We start from the raw sequence: 27,271 nt of genomic DNA, 5'->3' as shown, positions 1-27,271 counted from the left end.
TGAATTATTAATGAATTCAAAATAGTTTTTAAATATGTTAGGAAAAGTGTTGCAGCATGAAAGTTCATATTCATCATAGCCATGACAATGTTGGAATTACTGTATATTTAATGAAACAACAAAACAACAATCATTTTTATATGAAAAGTACAAAAAGAAACTCAATTCATAAAACAATTATTTACACATTTAATAATAAGGCCGTCATCTTTGTCTGCAAGATGACTCATGGAGAGCTTTCCTGCAGGTGTCCCCGACTTGTTTTTTTAAAAAGGTGAAGCATGTGTTGTCATTTGCATGCTCAAACAGCTGCATGTCCATTTTATCCACACATGCAAAACACCATCATTAATCTTCATCGCTGCTCCATGCATCCTGAAAGGCAGGGTTCACCGAGGGCCGGTCTGCAGCACTCTGTAAAGAAAACATGAAGGTGTTCATGAAGTCTTAATTAAGCAACTCTTCATTAAATCCAACAGGTAGAAAAAATGTACAGTATGAGTAAACATAACAAGGTAACCACACACCACTGTCAAATTGACGTGACAGGAATTTTAATGACTGATAGAAATACTGCTGAGTTCTCTTGATTCAAGCTGCACTACTTTCTGAAATAAATACACACACTTCATTCAAAGGAAAAAATGAGTCCCTGCAACTGAAACCAGGAGAGTTACGGTTTCACCGTTACGGGCCCCCCGCCCATCATTTGAGCTTCAAACAGTTTTCCAGGGACAACATTTTCCTCTAAGGAAAGTTTGTGTGGAGAGTTATGAACAACTGCTCCAACTTTCACATTTCTCTACCAAAACTCCACAGTCCACCTTTAAAGAAGTCGACTTGTTGAACTGGAATGAGACAAGTGAGGGGGAGCCGAGATGTCACAAGACGAAGGAATCAAATGAAAATTTACAAGACATCAATTCATCTCCTTGAATCCTAAGCATGGAACTTTGGATACCAAATAATGTAAAAAAAAATGCCTGCAATATGTGACAATAATGTGGTTAATATTACTGGATTGTGTAATGATAAAAATGAAAGAGTGCATATTAGCTGCATCACACAGTCTCTGTCTATCTGCAGATCGTGTTTTACACACGGCTCGTGTTTGCAACACGTCCCCAATTAAATCCAACAAAAATCCAAAAAAGCTAATGATCAGAAAGCATGGACATCATACCTAAGACTCCGCCTAATTGGTCAAATGTGCACATGTTGATAGAAAAACCATTGTTTGATTACATCAGATATTTTAATGATGGATTCATTGTGAATGCTGATATAATGATAATGATAGACTTCAATGAAATGTGCCGCTCTGTAAGATTCCTCAGTGTTTCGTGGTTGTTTTATTGTACTTTGGTCTTGTTTTATTGGACTTGTACCTTAATTGCACTGTCTGACTCTTCTTCCACATCTGAGGCCCGGAGGACAGGAACCCACGCCAAGATGTTACAGTCTTTCCCTCCGCTGTACAGCTCCTGTCAATGAAGCCAAACAAGGACACCTCAGTTCTGACTCATGAGGGAAATCCAATGAGCATAACCTTCACCTTAAGGCAAATACAAAAGACCAGCAGGTGGCAAAGAAGTATAATGGGAAACACATGCAAAACAATTAACAAGTTGAAAAAACATCCACCAAACTCAGGACATGTTCTGCCTGCTATGAGGTTGTTTAAAGTTAGCAGATCTGATTAGAGGCCACACAAAAAAGAAATAACTTTACTTCAACTCTGCAGGGTGACAAGCTGCCGGACCACATTCTTATCTTATTTATGTAAAACCCACATTTGGCAGCGGAAGTAAACACTCAACAACGACGAGGGTGTGGGAGGAACGTACCATGAATACCATCACTTCATGGTGAAACTTTAGTGTTGTGATTACTATGTACAGCTAGTGCAAAGATAAAAAATGACTGAGATGATTCCCAGCACAACAACAGATAGTAAAAGGTGTGGAACGTAGCATTGAAACTTTCTCCAGTGTTCATAACTGGAGAGATGTGTAATAAATCCAGTCTGTTGTTTCATTTCCTCCTTAACGGCCTTTAGTTTAATTCCAGGGGAAACCCCAGGAAATATGTCAGAGACAAGCAGCCAACCGGCAATGTTGAAAAGTGAAGCCAGCGCAGGGTGCAAAAAGAACTGCCGTTCTTCGAGAGGCCACTGGAGGATGGCTGCTCCCCATTAAAGCCCTATAACATAATTAGGTGGCATCATAAATACAACAGGAATAAACAGGTTTTTCTTTATGGGTTAAAATTCTATGGGAGATGATCATTTTTCCATAATGCATCAGTTTTGTTTGTGCATTGTGAATGCGCTCTGCTCTGTAACACGTCTCTGTGCATCCTCATCCGTCAACACTAACAGGCTGCGTTTTCAGTGCACAGCACGGAGCAGCACGGCAGGACGGCTCGAGTGCTGAGACAAAGGATTTCCTGCAAGATAGTACAACGCATGTGCTATAAAACCGCATAAAAAGCCGACATATAAACAAACACAGAAGGTCATTGTTCTGAACCGTTAAACAGAATATTTCATTCTGAAAAAAAAACCAAAAAAAAAAAAAAACCCTGGATCTTTAAGTGTTGTTTTGGTGTCTGACTTCCAGTTTCGCTTGATCTGTAAGCCGCTGACTTGTGTTCATATCGAATCGTTCATATAAAATAATCAAATATGGGCGGAATAACAGTTGTATTGGCGTAAAAGAAAATTTTCTTTGATTGGTTACCACATGTTACTCAGCTACATTTATAGATAGTGGCAGGTTATGTGCCGTGCTTACTGAGAAAAAAAGCCAAATAATTCTGATCTTTGACTGTAAGGAAGCAGAAGCGAGGACACTGTTTCTGTGCTGTGAGTGTGAAAGCATTACTGGATGAGTTCTTCGAGGCTACTACTCGAGTTCACACCTACAGTTGAGTATCGGATTGGCCTTTCGTTCACACGGCGTCGGTGTTTCACGGGGGTGAAAACGCAAGCTTTTGAATTCGACCTCCAGGGTGGAGCGAAACTGATACGGGGGGGGGGGGGCGTATCGCAGCCATGTGAACGAGACCAGTGTTTGGGTTCACAGAGAGAGAATGTCTGGATTTGCATAGCAGCTCAGTATAACTCAGGAAATGTTGACCCAACCACAATATCTGTGTGGATGGAAGTGGTGCATTGAAGGCTGCCATGGTGATTGCAAATTTCTAATCAGTGACATCAGTTCAAACAGGAATTCAAACTAAAGCTGAAAGAAAGAAACTGAGCTCTCGTCAGGTCGTCTGGGTTACAGGTGGAAACACAAACGAAGGAAACGCTGGGTGTTCCTGCCAGGCGCAGGAAACACTCTCTCACCTGGTAGTCTGGGTGGAACTCACAGCAGTCGACGTTGTTGTAGTGACCCCTCAGCATGGTGAGCAGCTCTCCTGTGTGGAGGGCGTACACGGCCACGGAGCTGCCGCACGGCACAAACACAAACTCAGGGCTGCAGCCGCGCGACACCGTGAACTGGAGCCGCTTGCGGCTGTCGTTGCAGACCTTCCCGTAATTGACCTGTGAGGTGAACACAGACGACACACACGTGGTTCAGATCATGCGTGTACATGTCCGAGCGTACCGTTCCAACAACGCTTAATAATTTAAAGCTCATGTGAGGAGGTTTCAGCTGATAACGAAAAAGACTGGAATTAATTTTGATGTCTCTTTATGACCTACTAAAGCAAAAGAGACCGTCAGGAATAAAACAGATTATTAATACATGTATTAATAAAATTACATTACAAACTGCTTTTCAGAATATCATACAGTTTTAATTTACAGTCGAGCAGGAAATGACTCGTTGACTGAGAGAAACGTATCTCTTGATCTTATTGATTTAGAGATAGACATGAATCAAAATTAAAGCAATACAAGTCGGTGTCCATACACCAGAATTAGCACATTAGAATGACATCTGTAGTCCTAAGGCACGGACTAAAACAAATACAATCTGACAATGGTTCACATTCCAAATTGGTTTCAATGACAACAGGTCGTAAAAGTCAGAGCAGGGTTTAGTGCTTGGTATCCGGTCACACTTCCAACTTGCACAGCAGCATTCTGCGTTAAGCAGCAGGACCTTTAGGTAGCCCAAAGGACAAGAAATCACGCTGACACCTAATCTGAGAGTGATGGAAGTGCACTTCAGCTTTTAAGAATGTGGTAATGAGTGTTTACACAAGCAGTGACTTACTGTCTCTGACGTTCTGGACAGACAAGAATGAATAAATTTTTTACTCTCGTTTGTTTCAGGAACATGGAATACTTTAATTCAGCACATAAAACTGAAAGGTTCAAAGCAGTGGCCTGTAGCAGCAGGTGTGTGCAAATTTGGTCTGGTTTGTGGTAAACGCTGCCCCCCCCCCGAAAAAAAAACAGAAAAAAAAAACAAGGACCCCAAACTAAATTAAGACATTTCTAAACAGCGATAATTGGCCAATCCAACTTTTTAACAGAACACAAGATCCAGGACAGTTAGGTAAATTGAACGTGTGTTTAGAGATGACCACTTAAGAACCGTTTTTCCGAACTTATGACAAAAAAAACAAGCTGCAAGGAATCATTGGACATTGGGAGTATTCATTCAAATGTTGCTCCATCCTTCACTGATCTTATGCAGCGTGAAGATGACCCTTTTCATTCGAGCTGACCAAAGTGTTCATGTAGAGAGGCTCACTCCCCTCTCACAAACACACTCACACAATCCTCCTTACCAGTGTGTTTTCCCCAGTGGCACTATTCCATAGTCGCATCCTGTCATCAGTCCCTGTGGTGAGAAGATAGAGGCCATCTCCACTGAAGCACAGGCCGTTCACTCTGCCATTATGAGCCGTGTTCACTGGTAACACACACCGAGGACAAGCAGTTAAGGAGTAACAGTGCATACTTTCCAGTGGCAGTACTTTTAGCGCACCCCTTGTCTCCTGTCATTTTACACAGCAGCTGTGGGAGACTGTTTTCCTTTGGCTAGCATCCCCACTTGGCACATGCATGAAAAACAGTTATTGTATGTGCAGAATGTTAACCTCTCCTCCACATAGACACAAGCTCTCCTGTGTTAACCTGAGGAACCTGAAAGTCCCGGCTGATAGGAGGAACGCGTTGTTGTGAAACTAACTTTCATTTCTTGTTAATGTTTCATTGTAGTTCAATACATGTTGTTTTTTGTCACAATCATTTTTTACTTTTTTTTTTGTCCAGCATTACAGGTACATCTGAAGCTGTTTACACATAAGACTTCAGAACCGTCAGTGCCTTCTTTAAACAAAGTCTTACACTTCTACCAAGAGCCCTGCCCACTATGGATCACTGATGCAATGCTGTGGAGAAAAAAGAAGATGAAAAGGGAAGAGGTAACAGTACCTGCCTCGGAGGAGGCTTTTGACTTGTCTCCGTTGTGCTGGTCCAGAGTAAGGAGACTACCAGAAGCCCGACGCACATCCCACACTTTCACTTTGCTGTCTGCACTTGGAGGGAAAATGAGTAGAAATACAACAGTTTCACACTCTCACATAGGGGTTTTGTAAATAACACTAAGAATGGTCATTCCATTATGTATCTCAGGGGTTTATGGGTACGACTCATGCGAGTTTGATAAACAACAATTTTTTTTTTTTCAGGTCAGTTTTCAGTTGGGAATTTGAAATGCTCCTTTGTCATAGATTAACATTCACTTCTCTTGGTGCCTCTCTGTGCTTGTTGTTTTCAAAACCACTTATGGTCTGCAGGGACAGCGGCACATCGATCCCACTTGGTTAATTAGCAGGTCTAATGTAGCATAAAGCAGGTTGGGGACAGATAATGCCATATGCTGTACTGAGAGGACTACTTCAGTGCTTTTTTCGATAGCTATTTGGTGGTATTATCCTTGACTTGGCGTCGCAGTGTTACCAGATTGGTGGGAGGTCAATGACAAGAACAAGTTTTAGACTTTTTCCACATTCCCAACTGTGAATGTGAATGTGGGAAAGTCATGGTGGATCACAAACTTCACTATGAGTACAACATTCCAACGGCTTTATCTTAATGCACTAGGTAAACATGATGCCTACATTTTTAAAGCTCAAGCAAAGAAGCCTTTTCAAAGTGATGGCTTCAGAAAAAAGCCCCTGCTCCTGGCCCTTTTTTCAATCAAAGTCGTTAAAGAACTTCTTTTCGAACAGAGGACCTTCTTCACACGGGGTGGGGATGTTATATTTACTCAGCCGGTGAAACAAAGACTTTTAATGATTAATACATGCGTCACATGCGCTATCTCGCTTACATAAAGCAAATGTTTCGCCTTCATGTACAAACAGCTCCTTGACCTCCACCACAGACTGTTAACAATAACAGACGAAGTCCGAGTGCCGTCAGCCATCTGTTATAGTAGGGGGGCTCTAGAGGCTCATCGACAGCGGCTACCATGCTGGAAATTGTGTCTCAGCCTAACTTTCAGTCAATTTAACGACGTGCTGAGAGCTGGAGCTGAGGCGGGTTTTAGGCCTTACGACAAACCGTGACGTCGGGCCTACTTGTCAATGACTTCCAAAGCTCTTGGGGTGAGCCTCAAGGATTTTTCACTTCAATTGTCAAAACTGCCGGTTGCAGCTTCATGAACGCATGTCTTTCTTTTGTATGAAGCTGTTTTAATTTTCTGTCTGTTTATTACTTGTTAACGGGGTGATGTTGAAGGTCACGAGCCGAAACCTTTCTGTCTAGTGAAATAAGGAATGAAATACTGTCAGTTAACGCAGCCTACCTGGCAGAAGCTAAGATGTGCTCATATCTGGGCGACCACCGCACAGACAGCACCTCTGCCCTGTGACCTAAAGGACAAAAGTTATCGTTCATGATAGAAGAAAAAAAACACACACTCAAACACAAAACTATGTTTGTATCCTTCGTCTGTACTTAGCTAACCTTGAAGAACATGAATCTTTGAACCCGACTTCAGGTCACACAGCTGGATTTTAGGGTTTTTGGTGCCAACTGAGAACAAGAGGACAAACAAGTTAACAGTTAAGATCAAAAGGCGGCCTTTAGGCGCCTCTTAAAGACAGAGATTACTTCATGAGGACAGGAATCTTCTAATCATTGTGCAATATTACATTTCATCTTATCAACACCATCCTAATTTACAGACAGTTACAAATATGGGAGTATAATCTGCCACCGATGAGTGTTTCAGGGAGAGGTGCTTCCTCATGGTACAAACTCGAGTTCCAGGTTTCACAGATAAGGTGTGGTAATCAGACACATCACTGATACAAACTCCTTATTAACATGGGCTAACTCACCGAGCATGTAAACATGAAAGGAGGGCAGGGTGACATCAAACAAATGTTGGTTGTCATTCAGTATCTAAAATCACCCACAATGAATGGGCTAATTGTGCTTTTCAGGAACAGATCCCCCTTCAAGCATCTTCCTGGACGAACTGATCGAGTGCAAGGCTGTTTGAAACCTGTTTGACCAGCATTTGTGAGACGACCGAGAGCGAAAGACTCAAAAAAAAAAAACAAAAAAAAAAAAAACAGCCACTGTGACCGTCTGTGACTTGGAGAAAGGCGTGTCAGAGAGACTGCGTGCGCACCTTTGTGTGCATTTGTGAGTTCTCAGCAGCCATGAGTAACCTGTCGGTCCTGCCTGGTGACGCACCTAGATTCCTTCTCTCTTTTTTCCTCAAAAAAGAAATCCGTCTTTGAACCTGAAACCATTTGTTACAAGCTTCTGTACCACTTCTGTCCCCTTAAGCTTCATGTCATTTCATAACCTGTGTTGAAAAGCAACAGTTCGGGGAAGGGGCTTTGTGTGTGGCTTGCTGCAGGGAAACATGGAGTTCACTGCCTGGGGCTCTACACTGATGACCGACAGGATGACTGATGAACTTTTTGGCACTCACTGATAAGGGGGAGGAACGTTGAAACAACCTCTAGCTTCACTTACAACTGTCCTCACTGTTTTTTGCACATGTTCATCTACTCAAGCAAAGTATATTTACATTCAGTTAAACATGACTTTCAAAAAGTTAATCCCTCACTTTTTTGACTAGTTGGAATCTTAAAATTAAATCCCGGTGTATATATTATTCTTAGCTTTTATACTTTGTACATTTTTTGTGCTTTTCTACTGTATTCCATTTTATATTGTCTTGTTATCTATCTATCTATCTATCTATCTATCTATCTATCTATCTAACACACCTGCAATGAGACTGTGCTTCCTGGCGATGGGGGACAGGTGGTGGTTGTAGACGTTGCCCTCAAACTCAAAGACTTCAGCAGGCTGAGGAATCACAAAGTGAGAGAACAGAGGTGGAGGAAGACAAAAAGAGAGGGTCAGGGTCAGTCAGCGAGTTAAGCCAATCATCTACCTGCATGGTCAGTGTCACATTCAAACTAACACCACGAGGTGTGCAATATACAACGTGTGAGGAAAATGTGCAATGAAGTTGAATCTATCTTGAACCGTCATCTTCGTTTTATGATAAAAGATAGATCCTTGACCTCAAACAGAATCTCTGAGATACTTTCATACAAATTCACAACACAGCATGGGAACAAGGTCAGAGAAGGGATCAGATAAATAAAAAGAACTGCGAGTAGAGATGGAGGGCACTGCAGCTCAGAGTTCAGAAGGCAGCTCACCCCAAGCAGCAGCAGCAGCAGCAGCGGTCACAATGCAAATTCTTTAGCAAGTATAAAAAGCCTCTCTATGCCCCATCTGTCAGTGTGTGCCAGCACCAGCACAGACTCAGCCAATGGGCACACACACACACAAGGCTCTGTTTGCACAACAACACCACACATACAAACACACTCGATGTGCACTACATTGAAAAACACACAATAAAGTGCAAATACACAACCACAATAAATAATTTAATGGCTCCGAATGTGTGTGTGTGTGTGTGTGTGTGTGTGTGTGTGTGTGTGTGTGTGTGTGTGTGTGTGTGGACACAGGAAAAGAAACAAACAGACGAATGGTCGGCTGATTCCTTTCTGTCCCTTCCCTGACCTTTTGAGGTAACCGTGGTGCCAGTGTAACTCTAGCACAGCCCAGGGCCGGCCATATGGGACTGTGTGGCATAGAAAGGTAGGAAGCATGAAGCAGAAAATAGAAAAGAGAGGGGAAGAGAGAGAGGGAGAGAGAGAGAGCTGAGGGCAAAAGTCTGTCAGTGACTTTCATTACCTTCAATGTTTCTGTGTCCCAGACTTTCATGGTCTTGTCAAAGGAACTGGAGATAAACATGCCTGTGTCATATGGATACCACTGGACCGTCTCAACACTGAATTTGTGCACATGCCGACTCGACCTTTATTGAGGAGACAAAGACAAATATTTGACTAGAAAGCTGCACTGATCCTTTAAGTCGCTCTTCAAACACACAGCACATTAAAACAGTTATCATGCTCGGCGTAAAAAAACAAAGAAGTAAAATTCACAATACAAAGCCTCGCGCAACATGTTCCCGTAGTCTGGTTCACTCATGTGGATCCATGCTGTCATATTAAATCAGGGGTCTCCAACAAGGAGCCCTCAATAAGTCGCCCACCAATCAAATCCAAAAGATGAAAAAACAAAAGAAAGAAAACAAAAAGAATCTACCCTATGCATAAACGAAACCTCACTTCGAGCAAACTCTATCTACTTAGTACAACACTAGATCTCTCTAACCAGATTAAAATGCCCTGGTCGACAGCATGCAGTGTCAGAAATCCCATTAAAGGTAAGCATATATAAATATTAAAATGTGCTAATATACACAGCAAAAGCAAACATAAGGGGAGTACAAGTAGCTTGCGACTTGCTTGCCAGGTTGGAGACCTCTGTGTTCGGTGTTTCAAAGACAGTATACATTTTGATATGACAGTTTGAGGTTACATGGCCTCTGATAGCCATCTGCAAGAAGATCAGATCAGATGAGAGCAACGTGTTCAAGTCTGCAATACAACATAGTAGGATAGTGATGTTCACATCAACATTTAAAGATGACCTGATGGGAGAAACACAGGGCTTCAGGTCCTCTCCCTTCTATGTTTAGTGTGTAGACTAATGGGACAAACAAGCGTTTAAACACTTAGTGTCAGGAGACTTTTATGCAATGGCGCCCTCGTGTGGACAAAGACGGTAAAAGGGAGATCCACTAACCTGCCTACTGTGTTCACTGCCTTGCAGGTGTACTGCTGTTTCCCGCCGTAGTTCTCCAAGTCATAGATTACGATCACTCCGTCTGCTCCGCCAGACAACATGCTAAACAAAACAGACAGTTAAACATGCTCTGTGTGTACTAAACGCTAAATGTTCAAATTAAGTATATCTTTGAAGATTTCTTTAGTGTGGTTATTTGGCATTCAGTAACAGTAACATATAGGCATAAGTGAACATACTATCTTCCTTCTATTGCTTCAATATCAATGGTGTTGATGCCATTTCCATGGATTCTGTCCACGTCTCTGTCAGGATTCAACTTCAGACTGAGGACCCTGAAAGACAGACAGACAGGAGAAGAAGAGCTTCACATGAGTGTCATAGCGTTTATGTAATTATTTAATTAATGTGTAATGTTAATTTACTGTTGCTGATGTCAGTCAGACCTGATACAGTTCAGCTTTATCTAGAGACCAAAGACAGCTTGGAGAGAATCAACAGCTCTTCTAGATATCTAAAAGGATGTTTGGGAAAACGGGTTGTTCACTCCAGGCTGCTTGACGTCACAGATTAGTCGAGATGGGTCAACGTGACATGACCCTTATAATGATAATGTCTTTTTGAATACATGCAGAGCCTTTGAAGCAGTTATGTTTGAACATGACACTGAACCACAAGTGTGATGATGAATCATGTTTCCTCGAGTCTTCATCTGATGTACAAACGTTCATCAACATAAACCGTCTGAGTCTAAGGAGTCTTATTGGGTGGAGTCAAGTCTTGATCATTTCCTCGACAATCAGTGGGGAAGATCAAAAAGAATTTAAAAAAAATCCATGAGAAATATACTTTCTGCCTTACTGCAACACGTTATAGTTGTTAATTTACATTATTTTGTCTTTTAATGATGCACAAGCTTTCTTTTGCTCTGCTTCCTTAATTTCTGTTCCATTCTTTCCATAAGCTTTGTTTTAATGTATTTCTCTGTTTATGTCTGTAAAGCACTTTGTGTAGATTGCTTTTTGTCTGAACAGCCTTATATAACTAAACTTCCCTAACTAGCAAAAAAACAAGTATTGAGATTATATATTGCCTATTCAAACTTTATTCCGCCTGCAGCTTTTCCAACTCTGCATGGACTTTAACATATCCTAAAAAGGCTCCAAACAAACATGGAGGTTTGTTTACAATCTCATGTTGACACTGTTATTGTCCTCCTCACCTTCTTGTTGACTCTGCACGCCTCAGACGCAGAGGGTCATCCAGACCAGCTTGTCTTGCAGTCAAAAATCCCAACATTGAATCTGATGTGAAGCTTTGTTCTCTTTAGAAGGTGAATAGTATAATACTAATACTCTGACGCTGCCGTCTGCATCGTTAGCATGTTGTTTTCACTGGGTCAAGTTTTTCATGTTCACAACACATTTGCGAGTTGAAACAAGCATGCTGATGTTCAGAGCTTCCGTATTAGCAGTACGTGTTATTTACAAGTAAATATTGTACTCTTCTTTCATGTTTAGGGTTTATTTTTACCACGAATCCAACTAGCTTCGCAGTAAGCTTCACACAATGAGCCGCCATGCTGGAAAATTACGTCATTTCCTACCACGCATGATCCGATTGGTCGGTCGAATATAATCCTCCAATCACAAATCAGTTTATTGACTCTCTATCTCTCTCTTCCCCAACCCAGCAGCAGTTTCATAAACAACCCAGCAGCGAGAGGACAGGCAGGCCAGCAAAAGGGGACAGACACACACACACATCCAGACCAAACAAAGTCCTCCGGGTCCCTGTGGAGACATCATGAGCAGGATCTTTGGAGCTCTGCGGCGGACGTTTGGGATAGTACGCGATCACGTGGGCACAGACACTTTGGGGAATAAATATTACATCATCCCAGAGCAGAAAACATGGACAGGTGAGTTAAATCCTACCTGTGCTGCTGTACACTCCGGTTTTTGGGGACTGAGTTGAGTCCACATGCATGCAAACAACAACGATAGTATGAACTGAGTTAAAGCTGTGACTGATCTCACCATGACAGTTATCTTTACTGTCCCATTGTGTAAAATGAGCAAGATCATTAACTCTGTTTAAATCACATATCTACATATGTTGTCATATTGATGATTTCTTCTTAAAATAACCTATTACTATGTATTTGACTTTCCTTTACCCTTGTAGTGCATTATTCCTACCACTAGATGGCGCAACAATCTCAATAGGAACATGCACTTATTGTAAGTGTCTTATTAAGTGTCTGTAAAACAAAGTACAGTAGTTAATTTATTCTTCTGATAATATGGGTGCTATTATAGGCAGCTCCAGCAGCCTGTAAAGGCTAACTCGTACTCCCACTGTTGCAAATGAATCTGTTGTGTGTCTGTGATGAGGATTTAGAAAGAGGTCATGTATTTCTGCTGAGACGTGGCAGTGCCACAGAGTGTCATCCTCAAGCCAAGCAGTAGAACTGTGTCATCAGGCTAATCCATGATTGGATGCCAATGATGTCCTTCACACTGTCACAGACTGTTTCGCAGGCCAAAGATGTGCTCCTCTAGATTAAAGGCTGTAGTGCTTAATAAAAACTCTGCAGCACGTGTGTGTTGTCTAACTCCCAGATTGTCTAGGACTAAGATTGTAAAGACTACATTTAGAAATGGGAATGAGGATGAGTACGACTCTGACATGTGGGTTCTTATGAGTTTGAGAAAACAGAAAATACTTTAGGGAGTTCTCCTAGCTTAAGGGAAGGCGTTTTGTAGCAGAAAAAAAACATCAGACTGCAACTGTGACTTCATTGTATCATTTTACCACCAATATATTTTCAGATTTAATTTCGGGCTCTGTACGGCTTTATTTCTTCGAAGACAGGAGAGTGGATGGGAACACTTAGAAATGGGACTGAGTGTCAGAGTCGAACCAGGACGAAAACCTCTATTTAACATGAGGACGACACAACTGCGAGGCCAACCTGAGCCCGATGACTGTCGACATGTTTTAGTTTGAAACGACCCCAGAAGAAACACGAACCATAAAGTAAAGGATAACGCACGGTGAAGAACACCCCATTCCATTTGAATGAGTTACATAACCATTTACCCACCCATTAGTGGCAACTATAACCCAAAACAGCATCGCCACTTTAGACAGACCTGGACTCTGTTTATGCAAGCTTGCAGGCATTGCCAGCATTGATATCACTTCTACTCTAGTCGTTCATTCCAACAAGAAAAACAAAAACACAACAACAATGCCACACTGTGGAAGTTTCCAGTGATTATGTGCCCCACCCTGCCTGCAACATGAACTAGTTTCAGGCATGAACACTTGTGCACTGAGTGCTCAGAAGTCATGGCTATTCTTTGTTTAAATCGTTAGCAAAACCCTACGTCCCCCGTTTCTATACCTGTAAGGGTCCTTCACAGACTAAAGGCCATGGCTCAGGTCACAGCTCATGGCTCAGGTCACAGGTTCAAGAGCACACTATTTGACAGCTCCAGGCATGAAGCGTCTGGTTTGCAATCCTTGAACTGGTGGCTAAGGGCTACACTTAAGGCTTGTCACAGTGACATTTGACAGTGAGACGTGATGCACAAGTAAATATAAAACAACATAAATACCTGTTTCAATGCCACAGCGACACAACTAGAAGTCCCATGCACACAATAATGGGTATTTTCTTTTTTTCTTTCTTTTTTAATGTATGTCCAAGAAGCGAAATGCGGCACATTGTTTAAATTGCACCTTAAAACGCATGGTATCAAAAATTACACCTTTTGGAAATCTTTCAGAATTATGAGTCCTAAGCAGAGTTTACACCCATCCATGATACAGCTTTTGTCTAATCCTGTTACCCTGTGTCTGTGTTTGGCTCCCTCTCTTGGTTCACTACTATACAGCTTAGATAAGTCTTTCTCCTAGCGTAGGTGTCATAGTTATCATACAGAGCTACTTTCCCCGGACGACCGAACCACGCTGTTTTGTGTTTGGTGTTTTGCTGCAGAGGGACCGCCCTCTGGCTGCTTTCTCTCTCACTGAACTTGACTTTGTGCTTCACCTTTTCTCGGCAGTTTGCGAGGAAAACCTGCGCCCACCTCATATTTATAATTCATTACAAGGCAGCTCCTCCACCCCTGGCTGTCAGACTATTCAAATGAGACATCACAGAAGCCCAGTTTCTGGCACGCTACAGGCTACCACGGTCACTGTCCAATCACAATGACTGACACTGTGGAGAGTTGGCTGTGTAGAAGAACTGGTTCCGAACAAACAAGCTGATAAACTCCTCACAGGCATGCACACATTAAGACTCATATATCAGTGAACAGATAGAAATATATGGCACACATATTTGCCTCTTTTCTTTCTACCACTCACCCTGTCCAGCCTTGTGGAAATAAAGCAGATGCATTATTCAGTCCATATGTCTTGCTAAAGCGGGCTCTTTTTGATCTTAAACTGATAGGCCAAGCGTGGGCTCAGGGCCTTAAGGCATGGACCGCAGGGCTTTCCACTGCAGCACGTAGAGCAGTGGTTGAAGTAGGTGAGGAGTCTCTCTCTCTCTCTCTCTCTCTCTCTCTCTCTCTCTCTCTCTCTCTCCGCTCTCTCTTTCTCTACTTTGCGTACTTCTTGTATTCATTTGTCCATCCCTCGTGTTCACTCAATCCCTCTCTACCTTTATCCATGCTTTGCTGCTCCCATTTTCTACCTCTCTCAATCTGTTAACTTTAGAAAACTGGGGCGTAAGAAATTCTGCGTGCGGTTGGCTATTTATGAAGACGTTAATGGTCGCTAAAACGGAGAAAGAAAAAGACAACTTTTTTTTTCCATGCAAAACTGTCCTGTCGGATCTCAGCAACTGCCCAGATTTCTCCTTAGGTTGACCTCTTTATTTGCCTCCAGTTAGTCCTCTGTCCCCCCCCCCCCCCTTCCTCTTCATTGCTGCCTCTTGATTTTCCTCCTTTGAAGCCAGGCCAGTGAAGATTTCTATTCACAACACTCGAGTGTAGTTGAGCAGTGCGGAGGGGCTAGACCCAGCAGAGAGCTCTCGATCCCCGTCTCCTCAGATGTTTCTGCACATCAGAATGGGGGAGAAAAAAAAGCCAGAGTCTAAAGTACACGCCTAGGGAGGGCGAGTTTGTGTCTCTGGCTTTAGAAAAGGTCCGGCTAAAGAGGCCCACTGTATGCTGCTGCTGCTGCCCCATAGAGAGCACTCTGCTATAGGCTGTGGAGGCCCAGCGGTTGTTGTCTGTGGCTGGACTACAAGAGAAAGCTACTGGCAATCTGGCCACTGGTCTTTAGAAGGTCTTTGCCTTGTAGTCGCTCCATAGAGCTGAATAGAGAATCTATATTCTCCCCTCTTTCTGTGTGCGTCGGTCCCCCAGGCCCGGCTCTGCCTCACACTGCACGGGGCGCCGTGTCATGCTGCCCGGATGAAAGCGAAAGCATTCTGCGGATGGGCTTCTTCAGCAGCGGGCCTGCAGCTTTGACGCCTGCCTTCCCTCCTTTTATTTAGGAAGAGAGGCGCGCTGACATTATCGGCCGCTGCAGGCACATTTGAAAATAATTGCCTGTATGATTGCTATTTTTCTTACCTCTTTGAGGAGGTGTTGCCTTTGTCTTGGAATCAATGGCTGCTCAATACTGGACAGGGGAAAGGCAGTTTCCTTTCATGTCTCACTGAAAAGGATGTATTTTTAGCGCTATTCATTTTAGCAGTGTGTGCCATGCAGTTTTAATCTATTGGTCCTCTCGGCTGCGTGGAGAATGGAAGGGATTCAGAGGGTCTTCAGAGGTGTGCCACACTGTTGCAGGGAAAGATGCATTGACTTGTCGTCCTATCACTATCCCTCTCTCTTTGTGTCTATTATTTATTTGATTCCCCAGCACTGTTCTATGAAGTGAAAAACTGAAAAGGCCTCACTTCTGCTATTTCAGGATGGGGCGACTCTGGGGACTCGGGGAGGAGGTGTGTGTGCTTTTTTACGACTTTGTGTGGTTGTGTTCACGTGTTTGTGCAATCACCCCACTGTGTGTGTGTGTGTGTGTGTGTGTGTGTGTGTGTGTGTGTGTGTGTGCGCACATTTTCATTTTCTTTGTTTAACAAAAAGAAGAAGAAGAGAGATTGTGTGTTTTCTCTCCACTTCATGCCCAAACACACTTAACACAACAACAGATGGCTGTGTGTCATCAGAGCGTTGATTCAAGCCGCATATTTCCATGGAAAGAGTCGCAGCGGAGAGAGACGAGGGTCCAAATGGCTGTTTATTCTGCCACAAGTCATCCCCTGGGTGTGATGAAGGAAGGTCTATCCTACAGTAGGACACTAAGTCAGTGCTTACGGTGGGAGCGCTTTGTCCAGAGCGGCTCCACTAAATCATGTTAATTGATCAGCAGCTTTGCAATGCATGGGGTTTAAATGAAGGTTGTTTAATCATTATAGGGAAACCAAGTGGGTTTTAACTCATCTCGCTGTATACTGGTTGCCAAGTGTGTATTTATTTGTGCACGGGGTGGAACATCATGGAGTGGCTTAACTACTTCATTAAAAAGGCATTTGAAAAGATAAATGCTGAAAATGAGGAACGGGCACATTTATTTCTTACGGTGCGACATTAGAAATGGGCCGAGCTCCAGGGTTGCTACTTGGCATTGGTGGGTCTGTTACAAAAGGATCCTATACTTTTAGACTGTATCTATTTCAGACTTCACCTGTCTCACAACCGAAACATTGTTTTTGTAAGACATGGCGTGGGGAATGAAGGGTAACTCACGATCCGATAACGTGAGGTGTCACGTAGTAGTGACACGATGAGTCAAACTAGCGGGGAAATTTATTCAAATTTCCTTTTGTGTGTGTGTGTGTGTGTGTGTGTGTGTGTGTGTGTGTGTGTGTGTGTGTGTGTGTGTGTGTGTGTGTGTGTGTGTGTGTGTGTGTGTGTGTGTGTGTGTGTGTGTGTGTGTGTGTGTGTGTGTGTGCGTGTGTGTGTATATACATATACATACATGTATATGTATACACCAGTGAACAATTCAGGGCGTGAGTATTTTTCCGTTTCTCTATTTGGTCTCACCAGTATTCATGACAGTCTTTGTACAGTCTGTAAGAAAACATCTCAAGTAAAGCTGTACATTTATCTGAAGCCCTTTTCCCTTTTGGTGCGGTCGTGACAAACCAATGCAGTCATGCCTCTCTCTGGTCAGATGGCCAGCGAGATGTTTTGACACCTCGGGCTCCTTGTCAGTCACAAACTCACCCAGAAAGACTGACAGACAGACGGACGCACAGGCAGACATCTCCTGGAGCCCGCAGCTGCTTATTCAATTCTGAATATTTTAATGAAGCAGACAGGCAGAGAGGAATAAGGCTAGGAGGAGTAAAGGCGGAAAGATAAGGCCGAGGGGAGGCGGGAAACAGTAGAAGGTGGGGTATGGTAAGTGAGTGACAAAGAACAAGGGGGATGCTGACATATGGGGTGAAATTATAGCAGGGGGGAGAGAGAATGGAGAGAGTGAAAGTGAAAGGACGGTTTTTGACAGAAAGAGGGTGAAATGAGTGGGTGGAACAGGCAGACAGATAGAGGGGGCGAGAGAGAAGGTGGAGGTAGGTTAATGGAGAAAGAGAGTAAGGAAGTGTAGGGAAGAGGAAGGGGGTTGGATGAGAGTGATGGGGGTGAATAGAAAGGGGTGGACAGCTCGGTGTATGGACATCACACACATGGGCCTCAGGAGGAGCCGGGGAGGAAGGAGGAGGAGGAGGAGGAGGGTGTCCACAGCGCTTCACAGCCTCACAAAGGACGCTGACTTCCTGGCTCGACATGGTCCTTTTTTTCTGTAACCCATCGGGCAGGGGAGAGACTTCAAGAGGATGGGTGGTCTTAAGTGGAAGGGGGCTAAAGTATCCCTTCCACCCTTGAGTGCACTGGGGTTTAGTTAAAAGCAACACACAGGGGAAATCAGAGTTGTCTTTTCAGCATGTTATTACTTTTGTATGAATTATTCTGCTCTGTTCTGCAGTGAGTCGCTCAAGCCTCAGCGGGATCGACAGCAACAGGGACAAACAGAATGAGGGCTGAATAAAGAAGCAAACTGCAGCAGCAGCATCAGGCCTACTTTACCCCAAAGCTCCTCCTCTCACCAGAACCCATGCAAAACAACGGCTGGCCTTTTCCCTCAAAACCTCGCGTCACTATAGGCTCAGGGCTAATGGGTAACCATGGTTACAGTCCTCACACATCCCCTCCATTTTTTTTTTTTTTTTTTTTCAAGGGATGGGGATTGGAGTAAAGGAGAGAAGGAGAGTGTGACTGTGTTGTTACCTGCTTGCCCTTGTATCACTGATGCTTATCGGATCACTCCATCTTCATATAGCCGCCTATTACCATGCACGTCTCAGTCCCTCCATCCCTCTCCTGCACAGAGCTCAGCTGGAGAGGAACAAACCAGACTTCAGTCTCCTGGAAGGATCAGAAAGAGTGAGAAAGCAGCTCTTTCTGCCCTCTATGGACAGGGGACATCGACGGTGTCCTCTGACGATGGGTGCTGTCTGTTAAAGAACCTGACAGATGTGTCCTTTTTGAGAATAATATCAACACAGAGTTTACAAGACCCCGACTCTCTTCTTAATACAAAACATCGATGTGCTGAATAATCATGAAAAATTTGAATCACTTGAGTCGACGCCTCACGTTGGTGTGAGTGAGGTGAATGAAGGTCATGTGATTGGAGGTCAATTGGCTAAATAAGAAGTTGAGGGGCCCGATTGAAGGAAGAAGAAAGGAACAATGTCAGACAGCGCTAAAAGAAACGCTTAAAAGATTAAGAGTGAAAAAAGGTGAAACTGACACTGAATGAATCCTGCACTTTTCCCTTCACAGGGATATTTGATATTCTTCTTCAGTTAATCGGTTATCCAGATGTATCATTTGATTGTCTTTGCTATGTATCATTTATTGCAGATTCACTGTGTCGTGATATTTAAGTTACCATGGTATCCTCAGCGTATAAATAACTAAAGATTATTCTGTTCTGTCAATCAGCGTCTGCTCAGCTGAGATGCTCTATTACATGTTCAGAGTCCTTAAATGAAACATTTAAAAAGGCATGTAGAAAAGGTCCCATGGGGGAGCTTTACAGTTGTGCAGGTTCGTGCAAGATGGTAGTGAGTGCTGTGTCTTAAAGATACACGCACTGTTAACAGATGCACTGTCTTCAGGGTCACTCCGCTGGTAGTACAGCCATCATTTCAATATGGCTACCAAAGTATTGTTTCTGTATTGCTTCTTCACATGAGTGCATTTCAGAAAACTGCATCCTGATCCGGACATTATGATAGATCTGTCTTCTCTATTGTTCTGAGACAAGTGGCGTTGGTGTTTCCCAAGAAAGACACGTCACGGGGCTTGTTGAAGATGAAGTTTGTCCACCAGTTGAAGTCACATGCATAAAGCTCATTCTGTTTATATTTTTTCTTTTATTTTCTTTTTTTTTCTTTTGGGGGTTCCACACCTGCATGTTGGCAATCTATGCCCCCCCCCCCCCCCCCCCCCGACATCTGTGTCTGTAATCAAAGACGGAGTGCAGGAGTAAAGCACACCACTGGAGAGACAGCATGAAACACCTGGAATGACATTGTAGAGGTGAAAAAACCTCTCAGGTCGCTCCCAGCACTACTCACCTGGGAGCTGATGTGTGAAGTTGGGGGTTTAGTGTGTGTGTGTGTGTGTGGGGGTATGTGTTCAAGCAGGTGATGGAGTTTAGCAGGGTGTGTTCAGGGTTCAAAGAGCAGCCCTCCGAGCGCATCACGTCTTATTCTAACGAACAGGAAGGATAGGCGTACCTGCCATTTGATTGGCTCCCCATCTGGCTGCCAAGGCAACCCCTCACCCGTCCTTCCTCCCTCCCTCCCTCCCTTCCTTCCTTCCTTCCTTCCTTCCTTCCCTCCCTCCTCCCCCTCTCCGGTTCCACAGCTAGGCTCACAGATGAGTCGCGCTCAGACAGGTGAGATGGCTCATGAATATTTATGTGGTGGGATTTCATTCCTCCTGCCGCTGGCCCCTCCCCCCTCTCTAACGCTGTGCTGCGTTTGTCCTTCACGGTAAGAGGCAGCGTCCTCGCTCCTGTCCCTCAGGTTAATCTGCCTACTCTGTAGCCTGTGTGTGTTTGTGTGTGTGTGTGTGTGTGTGTGTGTGTGTGTGTGTGTGTGTGTGTGTGTGTGTGTGTGTGTTTGACTGGTAAGTAGGTTTCCCCCTAGTGAGTGATGAGAAGGCAGACCTGTCACGAGTGGGCCCACTGAGATCGAGAGCTCCTAACACCTTTCGTTCTCTCTCTCTCTCTCTCTCTCTCTCTCTCTCTCTCTCTCTCTCTCTCTCTCTCTCTCTCTCTCTCTCTCTCTCTCTCTCTCTCTCTCTCTCTCTCTCTCTCTCTCTCTCTCTCTCTCTCTCTCTCTCTCTCTCTCTCTCTCTCTCTCTCTCTCTCACGCAGAGCTTAAGTGTGAAGCTGAGAGAAAGCCTGTTGTCAGTTTGATGACTATCTGCATCTCAGATCCTAAAATACAAACTATAAATCAGTGCATTGACACACTTGTTATATAAGGCAAACTGGAACTCTATCGAAAGTTGTCATGACATGGTTTATTGTTTTCATCATTTTTAGACACTAAAAGGTTCATTGGAAACTGAATGTTATATGTCATAGTAACCCGGCTGTCTTTACTTTGTTTCCATTCTGTAATGCACCTGGTTTGTCAGCAGTTGCAGGAAACATTTCCCACGACGAACCGCGTGACAGTTAACTCGTGAAGGGCTGGTGATGTTTTTCATCACTCAATTGTTTATTAAGTGAATAGAAAAGTTCTTTGTTGATATGTTCAGGCTGGTTGTTTGCTGTACGAAGTCCCTGGTAGAAAAACAATAAATGGATTAATGTCAGGAATTGTAGTTGAAGGTAGCACTATGAGCTGTCACATGATAAGTATAGACTTGTGCTGTAATTCTCATTTTTCACGTCTTTAGAATCAGAATCAGGTTTTACTGCCTAGTACCTTTTCACAAACAAGAAATTTGTCTTGGTGTATTGGTTCAAAACAATGAACAAAGGGAAACAAAACATGAACTTCAATAATAAATAAATATGAGAAGCAAGTAAGTAATGTTCTAAATATTTAATTAGCTTCGTTTTGTAGCATTTCCTTTAAAGTAACTAGACAGACTTTTTCATTCAGGTTCATAGTTCTTTACTGCATGTAGCCTTGTCCTGTTTGTTGTTTCTTTTCTGCAGTTGTCCCAGATCAGCGATTACCAAGAGAGTGAGATCCAACTCGATCAGCCCGACAAGCCTCCTCCCAGTGTGTATGTGGTGGGAGGATCAGCCTTGTTTCATACATTTATGTACATACTGTATTTGTTATTCAAATCCAAGGATAAAAAGCCGTGGTGGATGGGTTTTAGTCATGCTGCAAAAACAACAAGACAAGGGGAGAGCCATGTTTCTGTGTGACAGAGAGTGGAGAGGCAGAAAAAGAGAGAAAAGTGGGCGCCCCTCTTTATGCTTATTAGCTCGGCATTAGCTCATAGCTAAGCACACCGCCTGTAGGGAACTGTATCATAATTGTACCATTTCAGTCTGCGCTGCCACCTACACACAATGCAAATATGGATAGGATCTGTTTATAATTAACATACCTGTTCAATGTATTTTCTAGTATTGCCTGGAGAACACAGCCTTTTGTTTGCTGGCAGTTGTTTTTGTTCTGCTATTATGGGGGTGGGGAGGCTTTCTCAGAAAACATTTTAAAGCACACGTAAAAAACAAATTGAAGATCATAGGAATGTGTTTTGCCCTTTGCGTGGCGGATAAGGTGAAAGACAAAGCAGTGTTTTTGTCAGACCTGGATATGAGAGAAGTTTCACTGTGAGGCCCTTTAGTAACAACCTAGTGGGAGCCAAAGCAGAACCAAAGCAATGCTAGCCTAATTAGCTGACCTGATTACTTATAGAGGCTGGATAAAGTATGGACAAGAATCAGCCTCTTATGGCTTGAAAACAGAACAGCACATAAAAGATTTTGTCCTCATTAGTTTGAGTTAAAGAACAAACGGATGAAGATTTTTTTTTTTTAATGATGAATTGTATCGAAAAGTATTGGAGCTTTAAAGAAGACTTCAGATCTTCATTCAGACTTCAAGCCAAACTCTCCTACGAGCAAAAGAAGGGACTCACTGTCCAAACTGCACAAATACGTGAACGTGGCCACGGTATGAGCTCCTGCAAACTCCTGCACACCAGGAGGACTTTGCCTTCATTTGTGGTCATTAAAAACAAGTATAGGTAGCCTATTTCCGTTAGCATGGTATGAAAACAGTCATAATGATATTGTTTCATTTTTACTAGAAACGTGTCAATGTCTGAAAATCTGTTATCTTTGACAACCCAGAACCACTTTTCTTTGGAAGGCCTAGGCTGCTTGAGTGCCATCATTCATCTGTCACTGTGCCACAGCTATCTGTTATGGCTGAAGTAAACATTAAGGCCATCAGTCTGCGCTGTGCATGGAACGTGGTTGCCTCCATTTGTCCATGTCCAGTCAGCTGCGGAGAAACGGTGATGGAATCCTGACAGATTGTCTGTGTTTTGGAGCGTGTTGTTTTCCTTGCCCGTCCATTTTTCTCCTCCTAGCCATGTTTGCCATGCATCATCACTCTCTCTCTCTCTCCTTCTCTCTGCTCCCCCCCCCCCCCCACCCCCCACTCCTTGCCTGCCTCATCATTTCTCAGAGAAACGTGAGCGATGGCTGGACATGCGGTCACCTGTGAGGAGAAAGTGTAGAAACACCGTACTTGCTATTGCACCATATGAAGCTCCACACAAAGAAACATCACAACTGGATAATTTCATTCTCCTGCTCGCTCATATTCTCTCTTCATTGTCCCCCCCCCAACCACCTCCTTCCCCACCTCCCCTACCTCTGTCTCCATGTCATTGTACGCCAGCCAAACTTGTCTAATCAGCAGATTCGACCAAAAATAATTGGCGATGGCCTTGCTGCTAGCGCGCGTCGTGCTGTATACAGATAGGGAAAGGAGCACTTAATATTCCGAGCAGCTCGTGCCTCTCCTGTTCTCTGTGATATCTGACCTCTTTTGTCTCCTGCTCGGCTTGATGTTGATTTTGGAGGGCATTGTTAGCCGGAGCGCTCTGATTGGAAGAGGGTTGTCGGCGAGGGGGGCTGTGGTTGGTTGGGTTAAAGAGGAGGCTGATTTGCATAAAGGCTTAGCCCAGATTTGGAGCCACTCAGCGAGATCTGAGGAGAAGGGCCCGAGGGCCACGAGGTAATCATCCATGGCCTGTCACAGTGCTGTCATCCCTCTGTGTATTTGTGTGTCTGAAGGAGCAGGAGGCTGAGCGTGTTGTGTCTGCATCTTTTGTGTTTGTTTGCATTTTATGTGCATCATCGTGGAGAATCTCATTCATTACACCCCCCCCCCCCTTCTTCTTCTTTTTATGGTTTTCTAGGAAGACTGGTCCGAGCCAAGCGGATGGTAGAGGTAGCCAATCCTTCAGAATGTGAATACACAGAAGGCAGCATACCGATGGAGTGGGACGGTAAGTGTGGACTGCAGCATCACTGTTACAAACCTTAGCTATCACTCTGCGGGATAAATGACAATGTTAACATAAGAGCTAGCAAGTGAAGTACACAAAGTGCTGCACACATAAAATGGAATAACAAATTCATGGCAGAATCTATTGGGGCCTAGTCTAATCCATTGATTTTCTCTGTTTTCATACCACAAGATGGGGGTGGGGAAAAGCGTATTCATGAGTTTATCAAAGACGCCTTCTGCTGGTGTTATACAACCGTACCATAAAATAGTGTTTCGAATTTCTTACAACTGGATACAAACTGTTCCCTCTGTCTCAGACTGGCTTTATCCACCTTAAACCCCTCATCCTGCTTCGCCCCATCCCTCATGCATTTTCATCAGGATGCAAATAAGAAAGGGATAAAAGAGGCCCAGAATCCCTCCGCTAGCTGGAGGAAGAGTTAGAAAATATCTCTCTCTCTCTCTCTCTCCCTTCCTCGTTCCCTTTAACCTGCTCTGCTGTGCAGCCAGCCAGCTCAGCCAAAATAGAGCTCCTTAAAGAGAAGAAGAAGAAGAAGGGGGAAAAAAAGATGACAGACAGACACAGCTCTCCTCAGGAGGAGGAAAGAGGGACAGAGGTAGTGATGGGAAATGACAGTGTGTGTGCTTTCAAATTCAAAGATCAGAGCCGATCCACACTTTCTCTGCTGAGACACAGTGCTCAGCGGCCTTGCTCTGCTTCCACTAAAGCACTATCAGTGTTTTGAGTTTATATTGTGCAGAACTAGTTTTACCGTTCGGCATGTTTCCCCCCGTAGTTGTTTCGAAGTAGAATGAAGCAAAACTAAATAAAAGCCCTGGATACTACCTCCCAGCTAGCCTGACTACCCACTGATGCTATAGCTGCAGCCTGTACATATGACTGCAGGTTTTGTTTGTGCGGTGTATTATTTGCGTGGGTGTACTCACTCTCCTTTTCTCTCTCTTAACTCCTCCAGCTTGGATCCGAGGCAGACGGAAGGTGCCCCCCTCGATCGAGGTACGTCCTCCTCCTCCTCCGCTTCTTACCCACAGCCTCCCTGCTGTGCTGATGGTTGGGCTCTGGGGGACTGGTTACAAGGGAGGGGAGAGAAGCAAAGATGGAGAGAGACAGAGACACTGCTTTGATTTGTTTGATCTTACAGTTGCAAACTGAATCTGGGAACTTTGGAGGACAGGTGTTAAAATAAACAGCAGCTGAAGTGCATTGATGGCGAGACAGAGAGCAAAGACAGCCTCTGAACAAGCGGCTCACTGACACCATGTCCTAGTTTACTGTCTGTTTTTTTTTTTTTCCCCCAGCATCTCAGCTTTTTGTGTTTTATTTCTGGCACTCTCCGTGAAGGGGATGGTGAAGGAGTGCAGTTTTTCCCCTCGTGTACCCCTCCCTCGGTTTATTGCTCTTTAAATGTGAGAATGCTGGAAATTATTTGGCCGGCGAAATGTGGGTCTATAGGAAATCCCTTGGAAGGCCAATACCCAGGCCCTCTTTCTATCTCTCTATGTCCTCTCTCCTGCCAGTGGCCAATGCCATCCCCTGCCTCCGCTGCCAGAACATTCTCTTCCAATTTTCTGCCTCGCGTCTGCCCAATAGCTGCCATCGACAGCTGGACAGTGTTGATGTGGCCAAGGCTTCACTCCCAGCACATTACCCTACCCCTTGTCATGCTCTCTCTCTTCCCAGTCCAAGCCGACATAAATTGATTGGATTAAATCCTGTCATTAACAGGCTGGAAAAGCAGCTCAGTATGTTTGTCTCTCTCCCCAAAGCGGGGCTTTTTGGCCATGGCTCTCCCCTTCTCTTTTCCAGTCCTTCAGTCCTGCCAAAACACAACAGCATAATGCCCAGTCCTCCCTTCTTTTTCTGCTTTCCCAAGCTCGGGAGAGGCTAACATCACTGGACACTCGCTGTGGCTCAAGTGGGTGACTGTTCCACTGGTGGATTGTGTTCAGGCTGTAATTGTTTCCATGAGCTGAAATGGTTGTTTATACTGCAAATGCCTCCTGTCATGTTAGCTTACCAGTCTGTTCCAAGCACTACATTTATTAGCCCAGTGTAGGTGAACTGAACACGCTTGTGCAGTGCTAGTAAATGCTCGACTTCATACTCGACTGCTTTTCACATTTGTTCCTGGAAGCCACCCAGTGCAACTTCTCGTGACTGCTTCTTTGGACTTCTAAGCAGTCCTTTTTTTTTTTTTTTTTGGACCTTGCCTTCAGACAAAACACACAGTTTATTACTGTCCGCATTAATCACGAGCTACGTGTTGGTAGGACAGTTTGTGGGTTCCACTAAATAATTGTGTATTTTCTTAGATCTTCAGCAAATAAACACTTACATTTCCATCACCACACAAACCGTGGTGGATAATAATAATAATAATAATACTAATAATAATAATGATGGGACATCTTGATTAGTTTTTGTGCAAATGTATTTTATATCTACAATTCTAGGTGAAAATACACATACAGAATAAAGAATTCATGCTGCAGACTGCAGTGTGGATTATTAGGATTTTCAAAAGTTTGTAATTGTTTTCACTGAAGGTCTAAGAAGTTATTGAAGTCTTTGATGTCCTCACAGAAGTCGACAGTATGTTTTATTGCCAGAAACAGACAGAAACACAAGTGGCTCTTTTCATTTTGTCTTGTTTTATGTGGTTAGTGGTTTGGAGACTTTTCTCATCCATAAACGAGGGAGATTGTAGTAACAGTGGATTACTTGTCCGATGAGATGTTTACTTAACTTCTGTGGATTATCTTTAGGCGCCATCAAACATCAAACACCAAACCCCCACCAGCCAGCACCAGTAGGTGTAAGGACAGTCGTTGACATGTTATAGAGAAGAAGTTTAACTTGGAAATCAGATTCCAAGTTAAGTTTTTTTTCAAACCACTTATCATCATACTTACATCTGACAAAATGGAAATAGTATAAATAGAGCAGCAGTATTGATGAAAAATATTGTTTGAATATCAGGGAATTCATGTTGTTATTTTAGGTTGTATTTGTCCTCCTGGTTTTCACTCATTCTTTCACATGTATGACTATAAAGATAGACGTTACACCACAGTTCATAACCTGTACAGAATCCCTTGAACATGCGTCTCTCTCCCCTTGTGTGTTTTACAGGAGCTGCTGAAGAACGAGACTTACAGGGAGGAGATTAAACTGAAAGCGAAGGAGTTGGAAGAGCGAGACCTGGCTCTACTTGCTAAGGAGTATGAGGAGGGTCTGGTGGCGACTCCTTCAAAGACGTTAGCCAAAGGCCACGCGGCCAGCAGCAGCTTCGGCAAGCAGGAGATCAGCGAAGAACCCACCAGCACTGCAAACGAGTTCCAGCCTGGATCCTGGATTCCCAATCCCAAAAAATAGGACAGAAACATCCAAATGCACTAAGACTGTTGTAAAAACATAGTGATATAATACAATTAAAGAACCTCAGGAATAAATGCTTACAACGTGAAACTGA

The 27,271-nt window shown here is 43.7% G+C and overlaps 2 protein-coding genes across 3 annotated transcripts; one reads left to right on the top strand and one right to left on the bottom strand.

Moving 5' to 3' along the window:
- Positions 1-90: 90 nt before the first annotated feature.
- On the bottom strand, positions 91-14,710 carry ercc8 (excision repair cross-complementation group 8). 2 transcript variants are annotated; one of them, XM_079369091.1, is made up of 12 exons: positions 14,552-14,710; positions 10,408-10,503; positions 10,169-10,270; positions 9,209-9,332; positions 8,221-8,302; positions 6,938-7,006; positions 6,777-6,843; positions 5,399-5,502; positions 4,750-4,874; positions 3,353-3,550; positions 1,389-1,484; positions 91-414 (listed from the first exon to the last, which is right to left on the bottom strand). In XM_079369091.1, the coding sequence occupies exons 3-12, from the start codon at positions 10,267-10,269 to the stop codon at positions 349-351; spliced, it is 1,032 nt and encodes a 343-aa protein (XP_079225217.1). In that variant the 5' UTR covers position 10,270; positions 10,408-10,503; positions 14,552-14,710; the 3' UTR covers positions 91-348. The 2 variants fall into 2 exon arrangements, with proteins under 2 accessions (XP_079225217.1, XP_079225216.1); XM_079369090.1 differs by lacking the exon at positions 14,552-14,710 and adding an exon at positions 11,391-11,510.
- Positions 11,831-27,271, top strand: ndufaf2 (NADH:ubiquinone oxidoreductase complex assembly factor 2). The gene is made up of 4 exons (XM_079370681.1): positions 11,831-12,089; positions 23,686-23,775; positions 24,755-24,795; positions 26,932-27,271. Exons 1-4 carry the CDS (start codon positions 11,975-11,977, stop codon positions 27,172-27,174), a joined length of 489 nt encoding a protein of 162 aa, XP_079226807.1. The 5' UTR covers positions 11,831-11,974; the 3' UTR covers positions 27,175-27,271.

Source organism: Symphodus melops (assembly GCF_947650265.1).
Source record: "Symphodus melops genome assembly, chromosome: 1".
NCBI classification, from domain to species: Eukaryota; Metazoa; Chordata; class Actinopteri; order Labriformes; family Labridae; genus Symphodus; species Symphodus melops.
Note: the sequence above shows the minus strand (reverse complement) of the source record. Positions and strands in the feature narration are given on the sequence as shown.

What these genes read in the sequence shown, in the direction of transcription:
- ndufaf2 (XM_079370681.1), top strand. Translation starts at nt 11,975, where the DNA reads ATGAGCAGGATCTTTGGAGCTCTGCGGCGGACGTTTGGGATAGTACGC. An exon ending in CATACCGATGGAGTGGGACG is followed by an intron (nt 23,776 to 24,754) that starts GTAAGTGTGGAC and finishes TAACTCCTCCAG; the next exon opens with CTTGGATCCGAGGCAGACGG. An exon ending in AGGTGCCCCCCTCGATCGAG is followed by an intron (nt 24,796 to 26,931) that starts GTACGTCCTCCT and finishes TGTGTTTTACAG; the next exon opens with GAGCTGCTGAAGAACGAGAC.
- ercc8 (XM_079369090.1), bottom strand. Translation starts at nt 11,467, where the DNA reads ATGTTGGGATTTTTGACTGCAAGACAAGCTGGTCTGGATGACCCTCTG. An exon ending in CGTGCAGAGTCAACAAGAAG is followed by an intron (nt 10,504 to 11,390) that starts GTGAGGAGGACA and finishes TCTGTCTTTCAG; the next exon opens with GGTCCTCAGTCTGAAGTTGA. An exon ending in AGTTCCACCCAGACTACCAG is followed by an intron (nt 1,485 to 3,352) that starts GTGAGAGAGTGT and finishes CTTCATTGACAG; the next exon opens with GAGCTGTACAGCGGAGGGAA.